This window comes from Colletotrichum fioriniae, assembly GCF_027942845.1.
Source record: "Colletotrichum fioriniae strain IMI 355084 chromosome Unknown scaffold_1, whole genome shotgun sequence".
In the NCBI taxonomy this organism is placed as follows: Eukaryota; Fungi; Ascomycota; class Sordariomycetes; order Glomerellales; family Glomerellaceae; genus Colletotrichum; species Colletotrichum fioriniae.
In genome coordinates, this window is record NW_027076837.1 from 4,917,020 (window position 1) to 4,940,921 (window position 23,902).

General features: G+C 53.0%; 7 protein-coding genes across 7 annotated transcripts; 4 read left to right on the forward strand and 3 right to left on the reverse strand.

Moving 5' to 3' along the window:
* Positions 1–283: 283 nt before the first annotated feature.
* N0V96_001239 (uncharacterized protein) lies at positions 284–1,327 on the forward strand (the record flags this gene model as incomplete). Its single annotated transcript, XM_065756176.1, has 3 exons — positions 284–530; positions 604–861; positions 930–1,327. 3 exons carry the CDS (start codon positions 284–286, stop codon positions 1,325–1,327), a joined length of 903 nt encoding a protein of 300 aa, XP_065615416.1.
* Positions 1,328–3,078: 1,751 nt separating this feature from the next.
* Positions 3,079–4,211, forward strand: N0V96_001240 (uncharacterized protein; the record flags this gene model as incomplete). The annotated part of the gene is made up of 2 exons (XM_053196779.1): positions 3,079–3,621; positions 3,690–4,211. 2 exons carry the CDS (start codon positions 3,079–3,081, stop codon positions 4,209–4,211), a joined length of 1,065 nt encoding a protein of 354 aa, XP_053045706.1.
* A 729-nt stretch (positions 4,212–4,940) lies between these two features.
* Positions 4,941–6,655, reverse strand: N0V96_001241 (uncharacterized protein; the record flags this gene model as incomplete). The annotated part of the gene is made up of 3 exons (XM_053196778.2): positions 4,941–5,296; positions 5,357–6,451; positions 6,517–6,655. 3 exons carry the CDS (start codon positions 6,653–6,655, stop codon positions 4,941–4,943), a joined length of 1,590 nt encoding a protein of 529 aa, XP_053045705.2.
* Positions 6,656–8,015: 1,360 nt separating this feature from the next.
* On the forward strand, positions 8,016–9,571 carry N0V96_001242 (uncharacterized protein; the record flags this gene model as incomplete). Its single annotated transcript, XM_053196777.1, has 2 exons — positions 8,016–8,193; positions 8,250–9,571. The coding sequence occupies 2 exons, from the start codon at positions 8,016–8,018 to the stop codon at positions 9,569–9,571; spliced, it is 1,500 nt and encodes a 499-aa protein (XP_053045704.1).
* Positions 9,572–12,983: 3,412 nt separating this feature from the next.
* On the reverse strand, positions 12,984–13,748 carry N0V96_001243 (uncharacterized protein; the record flags this gene model as incomplete). The annotated part of the gene is made up of 1 exon (XM_053196776.2): positions 12,984–13,748. The coding sequence occupies one exon, from the start codon at positions 13,746–13,748 to the stop codon at positions 12,984–12,986; it is 765 nt and encodes a 254-aa protein (XP_053045703.2).
* Positions 13,749–17,419: 3,671 nt separating this feature from the next.
* N0V96_001244 (uncharacterized protein) lies at positions 17,420–19,030 on the forward strand (the record flags this gene model as incomplete). The annotated part of the gene is made up of 1 exon (XM_053196774.1): positions 17,420–19,030. One exon carries the CDS (start codon positions 17,420–17,422, stop codon positions 19,028–19,030), a length of 1,611 nt encoding a protein of 536 aa, XP_053045701.1.
* Positions 19,031–19,454: 424 nt separating this feature from the next.
* On the reverse strand, positions 19,455–21,056 carry N0V96_001245 (uncharacterized protein; the record flags this gene model as incomplete). The annotated part of the gene is made up of 1 exon (XM_065756177.1): positions 19,455–21,056. The coding sequence occupies one exon, from the start codon at positions 21,054–21,056 to the stop codon at positions 19,455–19,457; it is 1,602 nt and encodes a 533-aa protein (XP_065615417.1).
* Positions 21,057–23,902: the final 2,846 nt, after the last annotated feature.

The following is a 23,902-nucleotide window of genomic DNA, read 5'->3' on the forward strand; positions in this document are numbered from 1 at the left end:
GCATGAACCGTCTCCAACCGCCATGATCGGAGGTTTCCGAGTGATGGCGACATTGCTGTTGTGCTTATCCGCTTTCTCCATCACCCCATGCGGAGTAACCGCCATTTGGTATCTCACTGAGCGCTCACTTACTCGACGTTTTCATTTTTCCAAGGTCACATAGCGAGAGACAATCTCGCATGCTAGGTTTGATAAGAAGACTCAGCAGGGAAAGAAACCACCTACCCTTTCTTGAAGGCACATTGCAGTTGCAAGTATTACCTGGTCTACCACATTGCCCACCATGTCAACCACCACGACCGTTACGGCATCCGCACCGGCACAAGCACCACCGGCACCGACGCCGCTCGGTTCGGCGCTGGACTCGGGCAAGGCGGGTAGCGGCAAGATCAAGCGCCTACACCAGATCCCGGTTCCCGAATCCAAAGAAGCTGCCCGGAAATGGCAGCTGGAACAGATGGCGGCCGCGTTTCGCATCTTTGCCAAGTTGGGCTTCTCTGATGGCAGCAGTGGGCATATCAGTCTACGAGGTATGTTTTCTTCTTTTCATCCTTTTTACTATCAGTACAAGCAGGCGAGGACTATGCTAAGAGCTCTTACAAGACCCCGTCAGACCGGATACGTTTTGGATCAACCCGTATGGAGTGCACTTTGGCGTGCTAAAGGTGTCGGACATGGTCCACATCGATGAGGATGGCAACCGTATCGGCGGTGCCGACAAGCCGGTAAATACCGCCGGCTTCACCATTCACTCCGTTCTCCACAAGAGGAGGCCGGATATCAACGCTGCCTGCCACATGCACAGCCCGTATGGCCGAGCGTGGAGCACCTTCGGACGTCCGATTGACATGCTTAACCAAGGTAAGCCACAACTCCCAACCTCATCGTGTTGTAGGTATTGTTCCATTTCAACTAAAACGTTAAAAAAGACTCTTGCATGTTCTATAACGACCTTTCAGTCTACGAAGGTTTCGGCGGCGTAGTACTGGCAAAGGAAGAAGGCGAACACATCGCCGAAGCCCTTGGCCCCAGCAACAAGAACATCATCCTCCAGAACCACGGGCTCCTCACCGCCGGCGGAACAGTGGCCGAGGCGGCTGCCTTCTTTATCGCGCTTGAGCGGTGTTGCCAGGCCCAGTTCCTCGTTGAGCAGGCTGTTGCTCCTGGAACCAACGGCGCTGTTGGTGGATTGAAGAAGACGTTTGTCGGCGAAGAGGAGGCACAGTACACAAAGGATGGCACGGGTACACCTGAAGTCATGTACATGCAGTTTGTGCCAGAGTATCAGTTAATTCTGAAAGAGTCAGGCGGTGACTTTCTGTTATGAGACTGCATGTAGGTGGAATTGTTTAGTAAGCATGGGAGAGAAGAAAAGTAAACATCCATTAGCATTCGTGATAGTGTGGTGATTGCCGAAAATCTATTCGGTTGCACTACCTTAAAAAAGCTAAGCTGGGACGGACTCGGGCAGATCTCAATTGTGTTCATAGAGACTTCGACATAGAACATATTGCAGACATTCCTACCCATGCCAGTGAACCGGCGTTGGTCTTACTAACCCAGAATAGAACCACTGACCCATAGTACACACATCATAAACAGGAATCTTTCCATCTAGTGCTCTGAATATTGCCTCCGAGAAAGGGGGCATGTTGGTACATTCGAGTACCAGGATCCTGATATCAGGCCGATTGGCTACAAAGGTCTTGGCAACGGCGACGAGTTCTGCCTCAATGTCTGCGTGGACGTACGGAGCGCCCTTGCCAATTGTGCCTCTCAAATGCCCGTCAGGGGGCACCCCGCGAATGACGATCTTGGAAAGCGCCTGTTCGGGCACAAAGCTGGCGAGGTGCTGAGAGCCTAGTCTCGACTCATCATAAGTGAGAACTCCCACACTCTTGTCTGGTGGAAGCAGAGGTAGTATTGAGGGTAGTTGGGCCAGCGATGACGTGGCGATCGGGATGGGCAACCTTGCGGTAAGTCTAATATGTTCACAAATCAGACTTTTGGTTTCTCCTTGGCTTGATTTAATGGCAAATGCAGATCAGTATTATACTCACTCGGCTTGGGCTAGCGCCAGGAACCCGCAGCTAGTGATGATGCCCACGCAACCTCTAGCCGCTAGACGTAGACCCGCATCCACGAACCGGTCTATAAATGTAGAATCATAACTAGAAGAGGTGACGACTTGCGAGACTTTTGATCCCTCAGCCATTTCCCGGATGAGAGGAAACAGCCAGGTCCGCTCGTTGTAGGGGTCACCTGGTGGTCGGTGTATATCCACCTCTATGGCAATGAAACCAAGCGGTGGGAGACTTTGTAAAGCTTGAGCCATGTTGAAGTATAATCTTACTACTCGTGAATTCACGAAGTTGACGAGCTCTTCGAATAATTCTATCCCTAGTGACAAACCCGTCTGCCTTTAAGCATTTGCCGCGTTTGAGACTGCCGGAGAAGGCTGTTGAGTTACTGATGCTTATCAAAACCATCAGCAGCTACACGGGCATCATCGATAGCAGTTACTTCACCAAAAGAGCATTTCTGATATGCGGTTCAAACGATCAGCAGCGCAATCATCCAATTGGAAATAGTTCATAGTTACCCTGCAGTTCGTACGGCAACGTATCAACGGAAGGAGAGAAGTTGTTAGGGCAGAAGAACCAAGGTCTCCCCGGATTCGGGTCCTCCCGAGTGGGGTCCCATGCGGTTCGGGAGAATCCGACCACTCCAGAAACCCCTCCGTTATTCGGATCCGCACCGGAAAAAAGCCGGCCGTAAGAGTTGAGTTGATTTGTCGGCAAAGTGTGATAGCTGAGGAGTTTCTGTTTGTCACTGACGGGCAACGATTACGGTAGATGTGGGATAATTCCGGCAACTTTCAATGTTATTTCAAAAGCAGCCGGCGACATTGCGGCTAAATGACATGTCTTCTTCCGTCAAGTGTTGGTCTAACGCCTTACGTATTTGATTCTCCTGGCATCCATATACCCCGCGATTATTACTGAATTATATCCCACAGCCTGCTAGCATACCACAACCGTTGTTCTATCGTTGAGAATAAGACTTTCCTGCATAATCATGGCACCAGCTCGAACAGATGACTTGGGCTCAAGGAAGCCCCGCGTCGTGGCACTCGGCACCCCAAAATATGTCGGCGACGACTACCTCGCCGACTTCAAGACCGAGTTCGACTACTCCGTTCTCGAAGCCACAGACCGCGCGGAAACGATAGCCATGCTGCCAGAGGATATCGAGAAGAACGGTCCCATCGATGCGTTCATTATCCGCATGGGCACTCCGCCATACGAGCCGTTTGACAAGGGTCTTTTGAGCGCTCTGGTACCCAATTGCAAGATTGTCACGTCTGCTAGCGCCGGGTACAACGAGTTCGACGTGGAGTGGATGGCCTCGGAGGGCATTTGGTTCTGCAACACGGTCGACGCTGTGGCCGAGGCGACGGCGGATATGGCCTTGTTTCTGACCCTGGCTGTTCTTCGCAACACGAGTAATGCTGAGAAGAGCGCAAAGGCTGGCACTTGGAGAGCAGTTCCGGGCCTTGTTCCCGGAAGAGATCCTTCAGGCTTGACGATGGGAATTGTCGGGATGGGGGCGATTGGCAAGGTATGTTCTAGTCAATCGCATCATGATTACGTTGCAAAGTTTCCAAGCTAATATTCGTAACCGCGCAGTACCTCGCAAAGAAAGCAGCCGTCTTCAACCTCAAGATCAGATATCACAACCGTCACCAGCTTCCCACGGAAGAGGAGGCAAAGTACAACGCGGTATTCTCCCCAACACTGGAGGACCTTCTCGGCAAGTCCGACATTGTGTCACTCAACTGCCCGCTAAACGACCAGACGACTGGTCTGATCGGGCCCGCGGAGTTTGCCGCGATGAAGGACGGCGTCTTCATCGTCAACACCGCCCGGGGGCCCGTCGTTAACGAGGCGGCGCTCAAGAACGCGCTAGACTCTGGCAAGGTGGCGCGCGCTGGCCTCGATGTTTTCTGTGACGAGCCCAAGCCCGATATGGCTTTGGTACAGCACGACAACGTTATTGCGCAACCTCATCTTGGTGGTCTCACAGATATGGCTTTCCAAAAGGCCGAGAGGGAATGTTTTGAGAATATCCGGGCTTTATTCAAGAGTGGGAAGCCCAACTCTCCTGTTATCGACATCCATGACAGGAAAGCAAAGGCTTTGGCCAAGTGACTCAATAGACTTGGCCACACTTTTCAGCTTGGGAAGATCTAGGGTTTGAAAGAAAGCATCTAGTAGCATAGATTATTAGCATCGTATACAACTACTTCGACTCAGCACTGCTTCAAACAGACTTAATACTACAAATGTTACATCAAACTGTGTAAGATGATGACGGGTAGAATTATATATCTTAGCTTGAAGAGCTTTGTATACGACGGTTCGAATAGAACCAAACTAAGTCGCTATATACTGTCTCCGGCTCCACAGTCCCAGTAAGACTGGTGTACGTCTCTCGTAGTCTACACGGCATCATTGCCTAGAGTAATGATGCATAAGCAACCTTCTAGGATTCAAGCATATATGGACCGCACTTCGCTAGAGAATGCAATGTCCTAGACGGGATGAAGATAGGAGTCTGAACGGAACACATCTTCATGAAGGCCGCCTAACTTCTTTAAGATTACAAACGACTTAAGCATTATCTTATAAATTCAAGCCTATTGATGCAAGACCCAGTGATTGTAACAAAGCTTGCAGCCATCTACAAAACACAAGCTGACGATGGTTTGTCACGCCCGATATCATCGTTCTTTAACAAAGTGTCTGATCAGACTTTCTGGCTGACCGCACGCGCACCGTTCTTCTCAATACTAGATTCAGGCTCGCTATTTTGGTCGCTTCTACACATATTCATGTTAGTCTTTGGCTTTGCACTCAAAATTTTCGAAGTGAGGGTACTCACACTGACTCTTGAGCGTCGATGATTGCCTCCTGCTCCCGGGCTTGCTGCTTCAGTTGTTTGGCTCTGCGACTGACGTTCCACCATGGTCCCTTGAAGAGCTCGTCCAGTTGCTCCAAGCTCTGTAGAGATGTTTCAGGGACAACGCAGTAGACGTAGATCAACGACAGGAAACACCATCCCGCGAAGAAGATGAAAGCACCCCAGTTATGAGTCTGGCTGAGCAACGAAGGCATACCCTTATTGACGCCGAAGAAGAACAGCCAGTGGAAGAATTGTGCAAAGGCGCTGCCGAAGGAGCGGAGGTGATTGGGCCACAGCTCGGCACCGAAGACGTAAGGTAGCACGAGGAGGCCTGTAGAAATATTAGCAAGCTGCCCCCAATCGGCTTGGCACATCTATCGATTTTACTTACCGACAGCGTACCCGAACCCGTGGATGAAGACGGCGGCGATGGCAGCTTCGCTAGAACCGGGCGCAACAGAACCTTCCTGGCGATATCTGATAAAGACACCGATGTACAAATCGGAGATCATCTGGATAGTGATACCCGTGAACAAACTGCGACGCCGGCCAAGAGCATCAATGAAGAAAAAACTGGCAATCAAAGTGAAGAAGAACTTGGCCATGCTGTACATGCCGCTGAGGAATAAACTCCGGGCAGTGCCTCCACCAAGTCCAAGCATACTCAGGATTGGAACGAGGTAAGACGTGACACTGTTCGCACCGGAAAGCTGGGCGAGGGCGTACGATAGAACGGCCTGCTGCACGCGACGAAGGTTGGAGGGGACCAGAAACGCATCTTTCACCAAGACGACAAAGCCAGGGTTGCGTCCGAACTTCTCTTCCTCTTTGGCGATCTGGTCCTTGATGTCTTCGATCTCAGTAGCCACTCGGGGGTGATTGACCGGCAGCCCTCGGAGAGCCGTCAGATTTTGGATCGCCTCATCGTCCCGTCTGGCAATGAACAACCAGCGGGGACTTTCGTAGAGCAAAAAGCTTGCTGCGATGAGGATGGCCATGACGATAGTCGGAGAGAAGAAGACGATCTGATATTGAAGTCTTCCGACAGCGACATGGATGAAGCAGGCATAGACGATGAAGACCGACACAGTCAAGGACAGTAGCATGGCAACGCTGAACCAAACCGCCAGGAGACCACGGATCTCGGTAGGGGCAATCTCCACGATGCTGACTGGTCCGGTGACTGTGAGGGCACCGATGCCCATGCCCGAGACGATGCGAGCGAAGTAGAGGGCGCCGATGTTACCCATTGAGACAGTCGCAATGATTTGTCCGATGATCCAAACGGTCATGTAGAGGCGGTAAGACCACATCCGTCCGATGCGGTCATTGAGGAAGAATGAGAGGCCGGCGCCGATGCCAGCTCCGATGTAGACGAAAGAGATGAAGTTGGAGACTTGGGTAGGGTTCGTGGCCGAGGTGATTCCAAAGTCCTTTTGGAACCCGGGAAGGGACGGCACCACCGAGGACGAGCCTTGATCCCATGCTACGTTGGCCAGGTTAGCCGACGCATCTTGAATATGTCGTTGATGATGGATGAAGTCTTCTTACTGATAGGGATACCACTTGTGGCATAGAGAGCAGCGGTGAGCAAGAGCTTTCGGTTCGAGATAAGTTCTCGAGGCGACTCCCTGATCGCGGTGATGTACTTGGCGAAGGTCGACTCGGTGAAGACTTGCTTGACACCCATCTTACTGAGGGCGGCACGTCGTTCTTCTCGAGTTCGAGTAATGATCAAGCGAATCGGCACCCGTCTGGATGGTTGGCACGAGAACCTTACCGCTGCTTCAGTGAGCAGACGAAACCTTTGGCGACAAGCGGAAGTTTAGATGAACCAAATGGATTGCGCGTTGCGTCGTTGAGGGTGATGGCATATCATCGGACAGGGAGGTGTCCCAATGGATATCTATATGTTAACCTGATTGCATGTCTGTTGGCTCATTATGCATCGGCTGGACGTTATCAGAGCCAAGATGCGAAAAGACACGTCCGGTGTGGCTCAACCCTTACCCTGCTTCGTCGAGCATGCTTCGTTTGCTAAACAAGGAGTCCCAATCGGCAGGGTCGTCGTCTGTGCAAGCTCAAGATCCGGGGTAAACACCTAAGGACGGGGGTTTCCAGTCCGTTCGTCCCTACGGCTCATGATGAAGAAGCCCTTTGAGATAGGATTCTTCCTCGAACCCCCCCTTTAGTGTGACCCGTATCAGGCTAGGGTAGGTTGACAGTCACCGGCTCTGATGGGACTTGCAGTAGCTTGCCAACCAGAGCCCTGGGTCGTTATCCGGGACAATCCGAGCAAGGGTGTCCATGTCTGCGGCACACTGCGAAATGACGAGAGCGGGGTCATAGAGCTACGCAAACTAGGAGGTTATCAGCTGCCGGGACCGGACCCAAGACCGCGCGGTGGGGGAGGGCCTGTGGGGCGCCCGGCAGGAAAGTGCTCCGTCAAGGGAGGATGTATCTTTGATAGCGACGGCGACTGGGGGAGGAACTCGTCTGATTGGATTGGTTGCGCAATTGTTGATATCAATTTGATTGTTCTATATCCTACTCCTATCAGGTCGTCAATCATTGCCAATGTGATTCCATTCGCATCTGTCACAAGTCACAAGGCTCTCACAAACTTCGACATAGTTGATGACTCGTTTAGCTCAGACTATTGCTCTTCAATCCAGGCGCCGCAGTGACTTAAGCTCCCGCACTTTCTTCTAGCTCCGACCCGGCCAGCAGCGTTGCCACGGCGTTTACCGAAAGATCATACCATACGGCCTGTCGGCACTCGACTAGTTTGCTCGATCCAAGAGAAAAAGGTCGTTAAACGCCGTTCCAGAAAGCTGGTGTTCCCATCTTTCGCTTGTCGACCCCTCGTCGCTCAAAGTTTAGTAGCACGCTGACACCGAAGCACGAACAAATCTCTTCGGACTCCTCTCCGAAACCAGGCCAGAGCTTTCCTTCTGGAACATCTTTGGGCTAAAATTCCCGAAAATAGCTGCTGTGTTCTGCTTCAATCCTTCACAGTCATATTACATGCAGTAGCGCTGCCCGAAATCATGGCAGGCTCACTTAGCAAGGACGATGCGGTCGTCATAGTCGGCGCCGGCATCTTTGGACTCAGCACCGCGTTGCACCTATCTCGCCGGGGATACAAGAACGTCACCGTCTATGACAAACAGCCTTACCACGAAAGTCTGTATTCGTATTTTAAAGGCGCCGATGGAGCCTCTGCAGGTAACAAACTTTATCAACTCCTAGTGCCGTTGGCAGAAGGCTAATGTACGTTCCAGACATGAATAAAATCATCAGATCTGCTTATGGCGCACAAACAGAGTACCAGGGCTTGACCATCGAAGCGCTAGAGGGCTGGACCGCTTGGAATGAGGAGCTGGCAAGCGGGAAGACAGTTCCACCCGGCCTTACCACCAACGACCGCGTATTTGTCAATAACGGCAACCTGTCACTCTCAGACTCGGCAACTCTGCCGCAATTCGAGCAGGACACCGTTGACAACATGGAGGCAGCAGGGCATCGAAATACTCAGCTGATCACCATTGATGAAGAACACAAAAAGGTTGCAGCTGAAAAGGGATGGTCATTTGGGATGGACCCATTCCGCCGCTTACAAAGAGGGTTAAACGCGGCCGGCGTTCTTGACACGACGGGAGGTATGGCCGTGGCTGACAAGGCCTGCCGTTTTGCGCTGCATAAGGCGGCAAACCAAGGCGTCAAATTTGTGTTAGACTCGCAGGCTGGTGCTCTTGTCTCGTTGATCTACGAGGGCAAGAAGGTTATCGGGATTAAAACCCGAGACGGCAAGGCACACCACGCGAAGCTGACTATTCTGGCGTGTGGTGGCTGGACGCCATCTTTACTCCCAGCCCTGGACGGTTTGTGTGAGACGACGGCAGGGTCGGTGGTGCTGCTCAAGATCCCGCGCGAATCGCCGTTGTTTACTCGTTTCGCGCCTGAAAACTTCCCAACCTTCACATACAAGGTACGGGACGGAGCTGAAGGTGGTCTGTACGGGTTCCCGAGGGATGAGAATGGCTGGCTTAAGATCGGCTATCGCGGAACCAAATACACAAACCCCGTCGCGCAAGCTGATGGCAAGGAACGCAGCGTACCCGTAACACGGTGGTCGACTGCATCGGCGCCTGGCGATCCGGACGAAGCCAGTAACGAGCGCTTGACGACGATTCCCCAGCAAGCTCTGAAAGTTTTGCGCTTATTCTTGGCAGAGAATCTCCCGGAGCTAGGCGCCGAGGGCATCGATATTTCTTTCACTAGGGTGTGTTGGTATACGGACAGCTATGACAACCATTTTGTCATTGATTATGTTCCCGACACTGAGGAGTCACTTATGGTTGCGACTGGCGGTAGTGGGCATGCATTCAAGTATCTTCCCAACATTGGCAATTGGGTTGTAGATGCAGTGGAAAAGAAGGGTCAAGACCAAATTCCACCAAAGCTTTGGAAGTGGAGACAAATCGGAAAGCAGGAGAAACCGTATAATGTCTTAATGGAAGGAAGCAAGGGCATGACGGCTCTCGGCAACGTGCCTTTGGCGGCTGAGATAGAGGTATCTGGTAGTCTAAAATCTAGGCTGTAGGATTGAGGCTAGGTCTTGACATCACTTGAACCCCCGGGTGAAAACAGCGTCAACCACCATATCACTCAACCATACACACACTGACATCCCGGTGTTTCTCCTGTGCTTTGAGATTTGGTTCAGCCTTAACTTTGATCTCCAGCTAGCTGTAAAACTGGAGGTATTCAGGTGTGTGTGGCTCTCAGCTGAGGTTCGGCTAGGATGACCGTAGCGTCGGAGGTGCTCCCCGACTAGCTGCCAAGAACATGCCTCGTCCTACTAGTTCGTAACTTCTTCCATCGTATGCCGTGATCTAATGCAAAAAGTTTTGGTCCGGGCCTCCTCGGGCTGCCCGTTTTACATGAGCCTACATTAGCCCCAAGTAACTTTGACTATACCTGGATTCAAGAGATGTTGCTTGGAATTGGATGCACTTAGACAGCGCGCGAGACACGATGTTTTGGCATGGATTCGACTCGAAAGTATCCACCTTCCATTACTCTCTACAAGTTGACGAGTGTCTCCAAAGTAAACCACGTCCGCGTAAAGAATCACCCACGAACCTTACTGAGCCTCCCAAGCTGTGCCTTGGCATCAGCTTAGCTCCTCCTCCCCGACCTCCGTCGACGCCGGTGCCGGCGACTTCTGTGGATACTCCTCCAGATTTTGGATTTGAGCATTTCTCGAGCTCAACTTCTCTACCCGTTTAGGATCTTTGAGAATAAAGCGGCGGACGAATTGCCAAATGTTCGGGATGCAAGTCGTGAAAACGCCCACGTCGAGCTCCACGTCTGACCACACGGCGACGGGCATTGCATCAACTAGAGATGGTCAGTCCCGCTAAGAGTGGCGCGCCAAACAGGGTTTTTTTTTGCTTCTTTTCTTTTTTTCTTGGATGATTCGAAGCTCTACTCACCAGTTGGGTTGGTCGACGCTGTCGTGTACCTCAGGACCGCTCTTAGCCGTATGCCGCTGGAGATTGTAAGGCTGATCGTAGTAGAGGAGTCAGTCGTATGTCAGAAATAAAGATGACCTTCGAGGGACGTTGCTCACAATAGACCGAGACTGAACATGAACATCACCGCCCACTTTTTTCGAGGCTTCATGTTCAAGAACAGCACCTGGGATGCCGGTAAAATGAGCATCCAGATGTCTAATATGATGTTGACCACCCCGTGGACCACGCCAAGCGGCGGTACCGGTATACAGTGACCATTCTCCTCTCCGGTCCATTGTTTCCATGCTATGCTGACGGGTTGACACTGAAAGGCCACCAAGAAAACGGAGCCCATGCCGAGACCCACGGTGACGGCTTGCGTCACCCACAGGACCCGGCGGAACTTCTCGCCGGGGAAGATTCGGAGGAACATGAACAGCATAGAGGATTTGATCAGCGTTAATGTAAACACATAGAGTAACTGCCCGATATAAAAGGTCTGAATTCTGTCAGCGTGACATTCTCGTCTAGTCATTCTTTAGCCTTGGTCAGAGAGCTATTACCAAGAAATAGAGATCGATTTGGTCGAAGGTAAGACTCCAAATGTCTCGCCCGGCGCCGCTACTTTCAGCTATAAGGTAATTGCCACATTAGTTATCAAGTCCTCTTTGGATCATGCATAGGCATATTCTTACCAAAGTAATTGACCGGTATGAAACCTATCATTATGATCTTGATTCACATGTAAGACTTTCCTTCTTTCACCCCCTCCCCCAGTCCAAGGGCGTAACTCACGTATGTCAGTAGAATGGTACTATCATCAAGTCCCCAGGGCGATATTCGGGCGATCTTCACTACCATTCGGAGGATAATGGCGAAGGTGGGAAGTGTGAAGAACAGAACCAGGCGAATGACCTTGACAGTGGCGAAGTTGTCCTCCACCGGAAAGCCACATTCCGTCTGTGTGATATTCTTCGTGACTGGAGATGTGATTAGCAATGTGCCGTCTTGATATCCCGACAGAAACTTTGATTAACTGACCCAGGGCATTTTTGACTGAACAATTCGCTCTAACGCATGTCTCGACTAGATTGATGTATGAGGTGTCCGCGCAGAGGCACGTTTGGTCACTGGAAGCACATGCCGACTTTGGGATGGCGTCCAGTAGGCAAGGGACCTGTCGAATATCAGCAAGGCTACATCGTAAAGAATACTTTGCGCGAAAAGTGCTCACTGCGCATGGCGGAAGGTCGCCGAGGTTGGATGCTTTCGTAAGGCTACCGAGGCAGAGTAGAAACAATGGCGGTGCCAGCCGTGCCCAAAGCATGACTGCAAAAGCGATGAACCGTCTTAGGAATACCTGCGATTTTTTCCTTTCCGTATAGGGTCGTTTGTCGTCTCAACAGCTCTTCCTTTTTTTTTCAGCGGGCGGCTTAATTCGAAACGACCACGATCTACTTTTGGGTATGATGATTGTGAGCTGAGTCCAGTTTTGCATCAAATAACGGGGTTTTCTCAGTGGAAAGAAGTAGGTAAGTGAGCGGGACGCCCCGTATGTACGGTCCCTTCAGCCCGCTTAGATGAGCGGCCAAGTTGGCCTCGCAGCCGCCACGGTAGTGCCTCGCTGACATTCCGATGCCATATGCGTCAATTCCGATGAGATTGGCGCTGAACAACTACAAAGAATGCTTTCTGTCTAGTCCTCCAGTTGCTGAAAGAAACGTATCATCGATTCCAATTTGATGCCGGTTTTGGTCTAGACCCGCCCACGCGAAATTAGGCGGTCCAGCCAGATTTTTCCTCGATCTACCGAATCGCTCAATTATGAGCTTATCTGGATTTCCCATAGCCTTTCATGCTATGGAATCAAGCAAGCCAGTGTTGAGAGCTCTGCAACTTTACTTCGTTGTCGCTTGTCCCTGAGATCGGGCCGAGATAGTCCCGACTCCCGGGTATATCACTCCAGCAGGGCCACGCGGGCCGAGACATTTACTCCTTTGCCCCCTTTACTGCGGAACGACGAAACGATGACGGTATAAAGATCTCCATACTTTCTCTGACTTCCCACAAACAAGTGTTTTCGGTTTGAAGATATAGCGGTAACAGAATCGGGGTGAACGTCATATTGGCTTTCGTGTTAAATATATGGGTTTTTCTTTTCTTTTATTTTTTATTTTTTATTTTTATTTTTTTTATGCCGTTATTCGCAGGTCATAGGATACAGAGGAAGTTTTCAAGAGAGTGTGTAATCGTATTATCGTCTAATCGCGCTCTTCGAGTCTTCCCTTCAGGTCCAGACAATCATCAAATAAGTCCCGAGTGAACTTCCACACCTTCTCATCCAACCCTCTCTCCCTCATATCCCCCAAAACCTTCTCATTATCAATCGTCTCCCCTTCCGGACCAACCAAAAACAAACCACCCCCAGACTTCCTTACACCCTCAACCCCCTCAGCAACTTTCACAACTCCCTCCCGACCCCGAGAATCATACAAATCACTCGTCGCCAAAAACAACCCCCCTCGCACCCGCCTCCTCAAGACCCATCTCCCCAGTAACTCCCACCCCAAACCCCCTCGCCCTCTCCAACCCTGGCGTCGCCACGGGTCCAGGCATAGAGTGCACAAGACTCACCCCCGGGTTCTCCCGCGCCAACACCTCGAGCGCAAGGGTGCCCATAGTCGTAGCCTGCACGGAAGCAGGCCAATACCCCCAGTTCCCCGGCCTCCGGAGGTCGAGATCATCCTCGTCGACCATGGGACCCTCTAACCCCGCTGCCAGCACCGAGACGACGCGCGGGCGGGTCGCGTTGTGGAGGAGAGGGAGGAGTTTTTGGACGGCGCGGAGGCGGGTGTAGTACCGCGTCGACATGGACGGATCCAGCCCTTCTACGGTGTTTTGGCGTCCTTCAAAGGCGATGAACCCCGCCGACAGGAAGAGGATGTCGATTTTGGTTTCCTGTTGGAGGATGGTGTCCATGGCGGCGTTGATGTCGGATACGAGGGCGTGGTCTGCGGATAGGAGGGTGTGGTTGGCGTCTGGGTTCGCGGTTGCGCGCAGCGAGGCGAGGAAGGACTCGTGGGATGCGACGGTTTGAGGGCGAGCTATGGTGTAGATGTGCGGGGAGCGCGCGTGTTCGGCGAGGTGTTGGAGGGTGCTTTTGCCGATGCCTGATGTTGCGCCGATGAAGACTGCTACTAGGCCCTTTGGGAGAGATGCGACGAGGGCGTTGGATTGTTTGACTACTTGAATGGAGACCATGGTTGAAGAGTTTTGAGTGAGTGCGTTCTGGTCAAGATGGTTGTGATTCACAATCTTTGGGCTACCGTAATACTTCCTTAATGTCGATAGTTTTACCATGCGTTCGCATAGCACATATCTTATAAGTTCTTAGCTACTGGATATTATCGCCAACATCACCTGATGTCGTTGTCGTTGCTCGATGGTAGCCCGTAGAGTATCGTCGACAAGCCAAAATTCGATCGAATTTCGGACGAGCAGGATGCATCCTCCTGGTATTGGTTCATCCCATTGGTCAGCCAGAATCCCTCATCAGGGCAGAATACCGAGAGGTTGGTCAGCAATGAGCTGTGGTTCGGATGGATAGGTTTGAAGCGGACGATAGAAATAGTCCGAACTACGAAGCTGGTAGAGAGGCATGTTTCACTGTCTCAGACATGCTAGCCTCCTAACATTTGTGATCTGGTGGACACTCGGGTATCAAAGCCTCATGTCCTTCGTATCCTCACTCTCACCACGATTCCAAACCCGCGCATACTCTCCCATATTCCCATCTCGTTTTCCCGGCGAAAGGTGACTTCCTCCGCGCGCACCGTCATGGAAACGTTTTCTTCCATTGTTGTGGAAGGTGACGTGGACTTGATAAACTGTCGAGGAGGCGCTGGTCCCGACGAGGACGACGAAGGCGACGACGACGGGTCGGTGCCGGCTCTGAATAGCCCCCACCGGCCTGCCTTTTTATCTTCTTTTGACTGTTCTACCACGGCGCGGATGACGGTGCGGTCAATTTTCGGCTCCGGCTGTAGCCGCTTCGCGAGGCGACGGGCAAAACCTTCATCGCTCCACCACCATTTTCCTTCCCTTGACGTCGATGCTCCTGCGCTGATATCGTCATCCCAGCGGCCCCACTCGTCGAATTCATAGGAGGAGCCCGCCACTGCATTTCGTGAGGCTGAGCCGGTGCTTTGGCCCCTGGTGTCACCCCTTCCCTTGGAATCGGGGTCGGCCTCCGGTTCCACGCGGGTGACTTCCGCGACCTGCCCTGCCTTTGGGTCGGCGTCCGAGGCGATGATCCATTCCGGACCAACTGCTGCTGCGGGTACGAGGTAGAGCTCTGTTGATATCGGTGGGTGAGGGGTCGTCCCTAGACGTGTCAAAAGTGACGTGATGTGGGGCGTGAGGAGCGGAAGAAGGGTTGTCGTTGTGATTGTGTCCCGGGCGGTCTGTTGAGCTTGTGTTTCGCGAAGGAGGGAAGAAAGGTTGTTGAGAGTCGCTGAGACCGATGAATTAGGGTTGAGTGACGATGACGAGTGGTATGATGTCGTTGCCTCGTTGTATGAGGGGGGGAGGTCCCCGTCTCCAGCGGGGTTCTTCGACATAGCGACAGCACCTGGAGTATGTTTGGAATTGAATTGAATTGATGCTTTGTGGTTTGGCTGGTGCAATCCAAACTGAAACTTGCGTGAAAGTGAGCTTGAAGGGCTGGTGCAGCCGTAGGTGAGAGATGTTTGGAAGTCCGTCGTTTGTGGGTCACTTAGTGAACGGCCTTGATAGATGAACAGTAAGCCTTAGCTCTTTGTGCCAAAAACGCCTCGGGCGACTCTGTCGTCAGGTGCGTACCGCAACGGTGACTGAATCTTGGGAGGATCGGAAGAGGCAGGCAACGACTTTCGAAGCCGAGACGGCGATTCCGCAATGACGGAAGCGCGGGGACACGGCTCGACGACCATGGACCTAGGTAGTTGAAATGCTCTCGGCCAACGCCGATGGAGGCATCAGTTCATCTTCCACAGGGCTGAACTTTTGGGACCCGTGGGACCATAATGCCTGCACGGACACACGCAGTCGGACTCAGAATCCGGGGATGGTGGCGGGGATTATAGGATTTTGTGGTCACGGGGTTTGTGACCGATCAATGGTATGCAGGGGCGAATGTGTATGATTACGTCGAGCCAAAGGGAGTGAGGCTGTGAGAGGTTGTGAGCTGGTTCGTGGGTGTTGTAGATCCTCCGATAACGTCTCTAAGGGTCGGTTCAGGCGGCACTGCGGCTGGGCGAAGGAAGACAAGCAGGCGCTGCAAAGGCTAGTCGACGATTATCGGTTACGCTAATAGCATTTTCCAAGGGTTCTCAAAGGCGTTTTCGAGTGCCTGGTGAACGTGCTGAAAAGAAGAGGAGGGGGGAAATGCGCCCGACTAAAGTGCTGTGCTGCGCCGCAGCTGGTTCCCATTGGAAGGGGCCAAAGAGGTATTAGCGCGCCACCATCGCTCAGCATTCCCGGAACAGGTGACCGAGAATGAGGCCCGCTCGTCGATTGACATGAGGGAAAATCTGAACCTGGGCTCGGTCACCGCCTAGGGCATAGGAGGTCGAAATGAGTCCGAAGTTGATGGGGATATGTGAGTGATTTCTTGGTGTTGATACTGCGTGATTAAGATGCCCGTTTCAGCCGCACGATATGTTGGCATGCAATAGCAAAGTAAACGTTCGGTGACGGGAACGATAGGCCTTCGTATTGCGGTGTCTACGATGGAAGTCGCAGCTTGTGGATGAGCCAATACTTTCATGCCTGTGTTCTATCGACGAGGATCTAACCTAGATGATCTGACTCGGGCCTGCACACTTCTGTTAGTCCGTCCCTACGCCTTTCAATGCATGTCTGACCTGGCGAAATCGTGAGAGCGAGGGTGTTGTCGATGGTGTCGGGCGAAGAAGTGGAGGGCCTCAGATGGGACGCGGTGGAGTGGATCGGCACCTTAATTTCCCCAGATCAGCCACATTCGGCGATTAGGTAACTATAGGCACCCATATAAGGCAGGCTTCGAGAAGAAGTCTAGCGCGATTGAGCCACACCACCTGACCAGACCCATCCGCAGGGCTGACATGATTGGCCGATGATGTTCCGATCGAGTCACGTGGACAAGTAGGACTGACTAATCGGGTACCTGCCGTCTGATGCGGCGTTCCAAAGAGCCAATTCAGCCACCCACTCACTCCATTTCCTCCACATTCAGGTCCAACCGTCTTTGCCGTCCAAGGGTGAGCGTCTCACCGTAAGGTATGCACTGCCGCCACCAACGGCACGATGCTGTGACGGTGACCATTTACCAATGACACCGCCCTACCGCATTGTCTACCCTCCAATAATGCTTTTCCATGCTAGGCATGCCACGAGGCTCATTTCAACAGGCTGCCAGAATGCTATGTTGTGTAACGAGAATGCCTGGTCATTAATGGGTCACGCGCTAGCTGCAACCGTTTACCGCCGCTAACTTCAATGCTTGGCTGGGCGTTTGCCCCCAGCCATGAACCACCTTACCCAAGATGCCAAGGTAGCTGGCATGATGTGAGTCCATTCTTGAGCTTAATGCTCAGGTAGAGAGCTTCGATCTGCCTCGTTCGTTTCCAAGGTATATAGTAGGACGGTTCCTCCCATTTGCAGGGTTGCGTCACACCAACATAAAGATACCTCAAGATACCCCGAGTCTTCTTGTCTATCACAGGACAGCAACTTCACTCGTCAAAGTTCACTCCAAACACCCATCTATATACTACTCACACTTCGAATAACAGACTCGTTGGGAAGCAGTCGCCTTAGAAGATCTCACCCTCTTTGCCCTCTTCCGACCCTACCTCCCTCCATCTTTACCCTACCTTACTCTCACTCACTTCTACCCATACAACACCGCCAAAATGTCGTACAGAGTCGCCGCTCCCGATGAATACCTCGCCATCACGGGTATGTCCGTGAAGACGGTCAAAATCACAAAGGCCGCCTGGGTATGGCCCTTTCAACGCTGCATGCGCTTCCGCATCACTCCCCACGACTATGCCATGAGCCTCCAGGCCATGACCAAGGAGAAGCTTCAGTTCCTCCTGCCCGTCGTCTTCACTGTTGGTCCCGATGTCAACCAGCGCGGCGCCAACGCCGCTCATCAATCAAGCCACCACTCCGAGACCTCCGACCAGCAGCAGCACGATGAGGACGACAGCTACCTTTCCTCCAACCGCCGCGAGGACCGCGGCGACGCCCTCATGAAGTACGCCATGCTCCTCGCTGAGTCCGCCGACAAGAAGACCAGCTCCCTCGTCCACCTCGAGAACATCGTCAAGGGCATCATCGAAGGTGAGGTCCGTGTTCTGGTCTCCAGCATGACCATGGAGGAGATCTTCACCGAGCGCGAGGTCTTCAAGCGTCGCATCTTCCGCAACATCCAGTCCGAGCTCAGCCAATTCGGCCTCAAGATCTACAACGCAAACGTGAAGGAGCTCAAGGATGCCCCCAACTCAAACTACTTTGAGTCCCTCTCCCGCAAGGCTCACGAGGGCGCCAGCAACCAGGCCAGGATCGACGTCGCCGAGGCCCAGCTGCGCGGTAACGTTGGCGAGTCGAAGCGCAAGGGCGAGCAGGAGCGCGAGATTGCAAAGATCAACGCCGAGACCGCCGTCCAGAAGACGGACCGCGACATTGAGCGTGCCACCGCCGAGGCGAACCTCGACACCCGCCAGGCCTCCCTCAGCAAGGACGTCGAGATCGCTCGCGTCGAGGCCCGCCGCGCTCTCGAGTCCAAGGATGAGGACCTCAAGCGCGAGGTCGAGGTCAAGCGCGCCGCCGCTGAGATTGAGCGCCTGCGTGCCACTGATGTCGTCAAAGCCACCATTGAGCGCGAGGCTCGCCAGCAAAAGGCCGACGCCGAGGCCTACGCCATTGAGGCCGACGCCAAGGCCAACTTCGAGAAGAGTCAGCGCGAGACCGAGGCAAAGGCCTACAAGACGCAAAAGGACGCCGACGCGCACACCTCGGCCGAGTTCAACCGCACCACAAAGACGGCCGACGCCAACGCCTACAAAGCCCGCCAGGACGCCGAGGCGCACCAATACTCTGCCCAGCTCAACGCCGAGGCCGACCTGGCCATCATGCTCAAGAAGGCCGAGGGCATGGCCGCCATGGCGGACGCCTACGGCAAGATGTCAACTGCCTTTGGCGGCCCCGCGGGTCTGCTGCAGTACCTCATGATCGAGAAGGGCACCTACGTCCAGCTCGCAAAGGCCAACGCCGAGGCCATCCGCGGTCTGCAGCCCAAGATTAGCGTCTGGAACACTGGTAGCCAAGGTTCTGCTGAGGGTGGTGCCAACTCTGGTATCGATACCATGCGCAACGTTTACCAGATGCTGCCTCCCCTGATGACGACCATCAACGAGCAGACTGGCATCACGCTGCCCGAGTGGCAGTTTGGCAAGATGAACGCCGGTATGCAGGCTATGCAGAGCGAGACCGGCGGCAAGGTCAACGGTTCCAAGTAAAGGGTGATTAATAGTACCACAGACACTCATTTGAACGATTGGGGTAGATCGGCGTTGGTGGCTTATGCCTGATTCACGAATTTGATGATACCATAGTAGGGATGGCCATGGTCGATTTTATAGATCTCCTTTGTGTGTATTTGTACCTTAAGATCGATAGTTAGTACTTAATGTCTCCTTGAGTCTTGAACCTGAGCAATAGCCGATGATTCCGCCCCCCAAGTGAATGAAATCTAGAGAAACAGAATCGTACGTGGTCGGTGTCATGATATTCAATGACGAGTACTGCATGATATCGTCCCAGGTAGTTTGGCGTTTAGCGTCCGAGGCATAGGAAATATTTCAACATTCGGCAATGATAACCGGCTAGGCATGCAAGTTATACTACACTACACCCGTCCTATAATTCCTCAGTAGGATTTATCTATAAGGTTGCAGAAATAACCATCTCTGCAATACAAGTATTCCTGGGTACAATCCGGCAAGGGAACCGTTTCGGGTGACTCGTAAGTCCATTCGTCAACTCAACACAGGGTATAATCTCCTCTCCCCTCGGCCCTCTCACCCTCTCAATCTTGACCGTCGCCAACATCGAAGCAATCACGATCCAAACGCTCGCCTCAGCGAGGTGTTTCCCAACACAAACCCTCCTCCCAAAACCAAACTGTCCCACAGGAAACGGCTCCCCGCGGCCGCCCTGCTCAACAGGAACGTACCTCTCCGGATCAAATACCTCAGGATTAGCATACGTCCGCTCATCGTGCGTCATTGCCCGCGCGTTGGCGTATACGAACGACCCTTTCGGTATAAACATGCCATCATACACATCATCCTCGAGCGAGCGGTGCGGCACGCCGATCGGGGATACGGGGCACCACCGCAGCGTCTCCTGGACGATGTAGTCAAGGTACGGCAGCCTCGGCCTGTCCTCGAAAGAAGGCATCCTCCCGTCCCCGACGACCTCGTCCAGCATCCTCTGCGCTTTCTCCTGGACCTCGGGGTGCAGAACCATGTTGAGGACGAAGACTACCAGCGTAGACCACGTCGTATCCTGTCCCGCGGCATAGACCGCCGCCGCCGCGCCCTTGATGTCGTCTACCGACAGCTCTGGCGCGATGCCGGATTTGATCTGCTCTGCCCTCTGCTCCAGCAGCATTTTAGTGAGACTGTGTTCTTGGTCCTGGGTCCTCTTGGCTACCACGGCGGTGTAGGGCGCGTCGTGGATCTGGCGGATCGCCCAGCTCCAGGTCCGCGCGAAGCGGAGGGATCGGTCTCTCACCAGCCAGTCGGGTAGATGCCGCACAAAGGGGAAGAAGTCAACCAGCGTCCCAGCCGGCGCCCCGCCGTGGCCGAGCGCGTAGGATGCATCCGTGGCCATTTGGATGTACGGGTCGGTATCACTCTCGACGCTGACACCGAACCCAATCCTCATCACAATGGCCGTCGCAAACCTCCGCAGCGACGTCTCCCAGGACCCAGGGTCTCGTATAATCCCCTTCACCAAAACCAACGCTTCCCTCTCCTGTAGCTCGCGATACACCTGCACGCTCGTCTTGGAAAAGCTCCGCTGCAGGATCCTGCGATGCATACGAAACTCCGGGCCCCATCGCATAAACGTCAGCGTCTTGCGCCAGCCCATCTCCTCGAAGAGCACGAAGCGAGGGCGATCGCAGTAGTTTGCGCCCCGCTTATCGAGCAAGTCGACGGCGGCGAGTACGGAGTTCAGTACGATGATGGGCTGGCCTAGGACGTTGAAGGAGAGCACGTCGGAGCGGTATTCTTTTGACCAGGCGGCGTAGGCGTGTTCCGGGTTATCGGTCGGGATGACGCGGAGGTGACCGAGGATCGGTTCGCCGGGGGGCCCGGGCGGGAGCGGGAGGCACTGGTGGGTTCCGAGTTTGCGGAGGCGCGTGCGCGTGCGCCGGGTCCGTAGGGCATGGGCGGTGACGGCGGCGAGGAGGAGGAAGAGGAGTAGCATCGCGGCAAGCCGTGTCCTGTGCACGGATAGGATTTGCAATAGGGCCATTGTCGGGTACCGTGATTATAGTTGCAGGTATGTAGTGAGCGTATTTACTCCGAGGATAGTCTTATTATGACAACGGAAGCTGGAAAGACGGGGCAATAGTGACGGGGATGCCTCGAGGCTCATATACAGCAGTATCACCAATGACAGCCAGCGCGATGCCAATTCCAACCTCGTTGTGATGCAGCACGCAGGAACCCCGAAATGGTCATCTTGGCTGATGGGGTGGAGAAGGAGCCGGTTCCCTTCAAGCACGTAATGATGAGGACATCTTTCCTGCCAGCGGTTCTATCAGCGAGGTGTTAAGAGTAAGAGTCAAGCACCACAGACTAAAAAGCCGTTTGACTCGGGTTAGTGCATATGAGAATCTTGGGATGAGGGTGACAAGCCGCCCAAACCAACACACGGGAGAACCTGGCCGGAAATTCTGCCCACGACTGTTCGTCGCATCCTGGTCACAACCGGCAAAAGGGTCCGTAGCCGGCGACAAGCTCCTGACTTTGCCGGTACGAAGCAGAATTGAAGTCGCCTTACGCGGATGTGTGTGGCCGTTGGGTCTACTTCAGCGCTTGCCGTATGAATTTGAGCTTCGTGCCATTTTGGAAGCTTTCGTTTACGATTGTTTCTTCGAGTTGAGATGGGCTGTTCGTCCCGGAATTCATATCACATCGCACCCTACCTACCTTACAATATCTCTAACCTTGTCCTCCCACGTGGCCCTCCGTCTGCTAGTTCCTCTCTAGTCTCCCACGATCTCACCTAAGATTCAGATTCAGTCACGAGTAACACCATCTAGTCAGTGACGTGCAGACAGCAACTCGCAAACCACCAAGTCACACAGAGCCGCGCGGTACTTTTTTTTCTGCTCTACCCCTCACACACCAAACACCTAGCCCACGTAGGAGAGAACGATGGTCGGGGCCGCAGCGGCGGCGGCCACTTACTCCACGGCGCCGACTGACTCGGACTTCCACCGCTACTATGCGGACTTTGATAATCGATTCGCTCCGGGAGGTGGTGCCAAAAACCTTTCCGCTTGGCCGAAAGGCACCCCAGAAATGCAAATTCGAGTTGTACTTGAAACAGCTCAACGGACCAGCCTCCACGAGCTCGAGGGCGGCGCTGCAGCATGTGTGCGTGTATCGCATCTGGCTGTCGGTCGCGCCTCGCGACGTCGTGTCTGTGCCGGAGCCGATACCGTGGCTACAGGCTTGCTTTCGCCGTTGGATGGGCGAGTCAAGTTTTTGATGGCGCAACCACCGTGGGACTCGCTTTTTCCACCTCGAAAAGATGGTGAAATAGGGTTGGGAAGTCTCGATATCGTGCAAGGCATTTTGTGGACAATCAGTGGCTAGGAGGACCAATTCAGACACTATATCATAATTACAGGCACGACTGGCTGGTGCTGTTGTCCCCTTCTTCCTCGCATTTGAACGAATGATTGACGCGAATCCAACTTCTGATGCCATCTACCATTGTGCCAATCCTTGTCGATTTTTTCTATCACTCGATTCAAAAAATGGTAAACCACAGAGGATTGTCATTGGGTCCATCTAATCTCTTAATTCTACGATAGAGTTCATGGAAGTGCAATGATTCAGATATATATTGATGGGATTCCCAGCGGCACGTCACCAAGTTGACGTGAGCTTCTTTTCAACGTCATAGTGGGCTGCCTATTGCCTTAGAGCCCTCATCTTCCTCTCTATTACGACGGATGACAGCCATGGAAACAATTCTCAAGCTCAAGCGTATTTGGGCCTTGTCCCCAAGGACGCAATTTGTGTGCAATCTTATCCACTCAAGTCACCAACGCAACCCTTACCTCATTTGGTGTCCCTCTCGATGACTGTCACGAAATCCGCACTTGCTTCCTTGCTGGCCCTGTGTGACAATTTGATCCGTTCGCAATCTAACTTTTCGTAATACCTTCTCATTATGCTTCCCTACCGGTCGCAGATGGGCTGAGCTCGAGCAACACGTCGACGCGGTGCCACTTCGGAAGGAGGGTAGATGATCACGTAGGCTATTATTTACTTCGTGAAAAATAAACGAGAGTCTTGGAAAGATTGGCTTACCTTTTATCCCGTACGTCCTGACAATCGAATTTTCATCCCTAAACGATACCTTGCACAGCTTGAAGTGTGCTATGGCATCCCCCGCCCCCGCAATATGGTCTCTGGAGAAGTTGTGGCTCGGACAAGCCTTGGACAGATCAAAATCCGGCGCCTCTCTGGGCTATCGAGCCTGTACTTCGCCTAGAAGGCAATGGCGATGATCTACGCCTTGTCGTTTGAGAGGGCCTGCATGTGGCATGGGCCAAAACGGGAAGAACCCTTACCGCCGAATGCCGATCATAGAGCTACCGTTGTACTTTGACCCTTCGTACTGTTGTTGTCTCGTCAAAACAATATGCAGACGATGAAGCTCAGGGCCCAATAGTCACAGAAACGGGCGAGATAGTAGCCTTCCCAAAAGAGCAAACGCGAGGAAATCTTCAATAACAAACCCAGCCACATCTTGATAAGAGGGTAAAGTCGAAAGCGAAACCGGATGACATACTCGGACTGCGACAAAAGGACTTAAAGACAGGGAGCCGGCTTCAAACCTCACGGGCATTTACCAGAACTCACGAGAGCACCGCTCCAATCAAACTATGATAGCTCTATGGGTGATTCGGTGGAGTAACTATCACCGTGGCAAGCAGCGAAGCTCAGGAGTCAGTGATCTCAACAGCGTTTGAAACTTTGGACCTTCTCAAGCTTCGCCTGAGGATAGTCTCAGTATGACCCGGAGGAGGGGCTTCAGGAGCAGCTGGACCAACCGGGCTTGTATTCTCCCTGAGCATC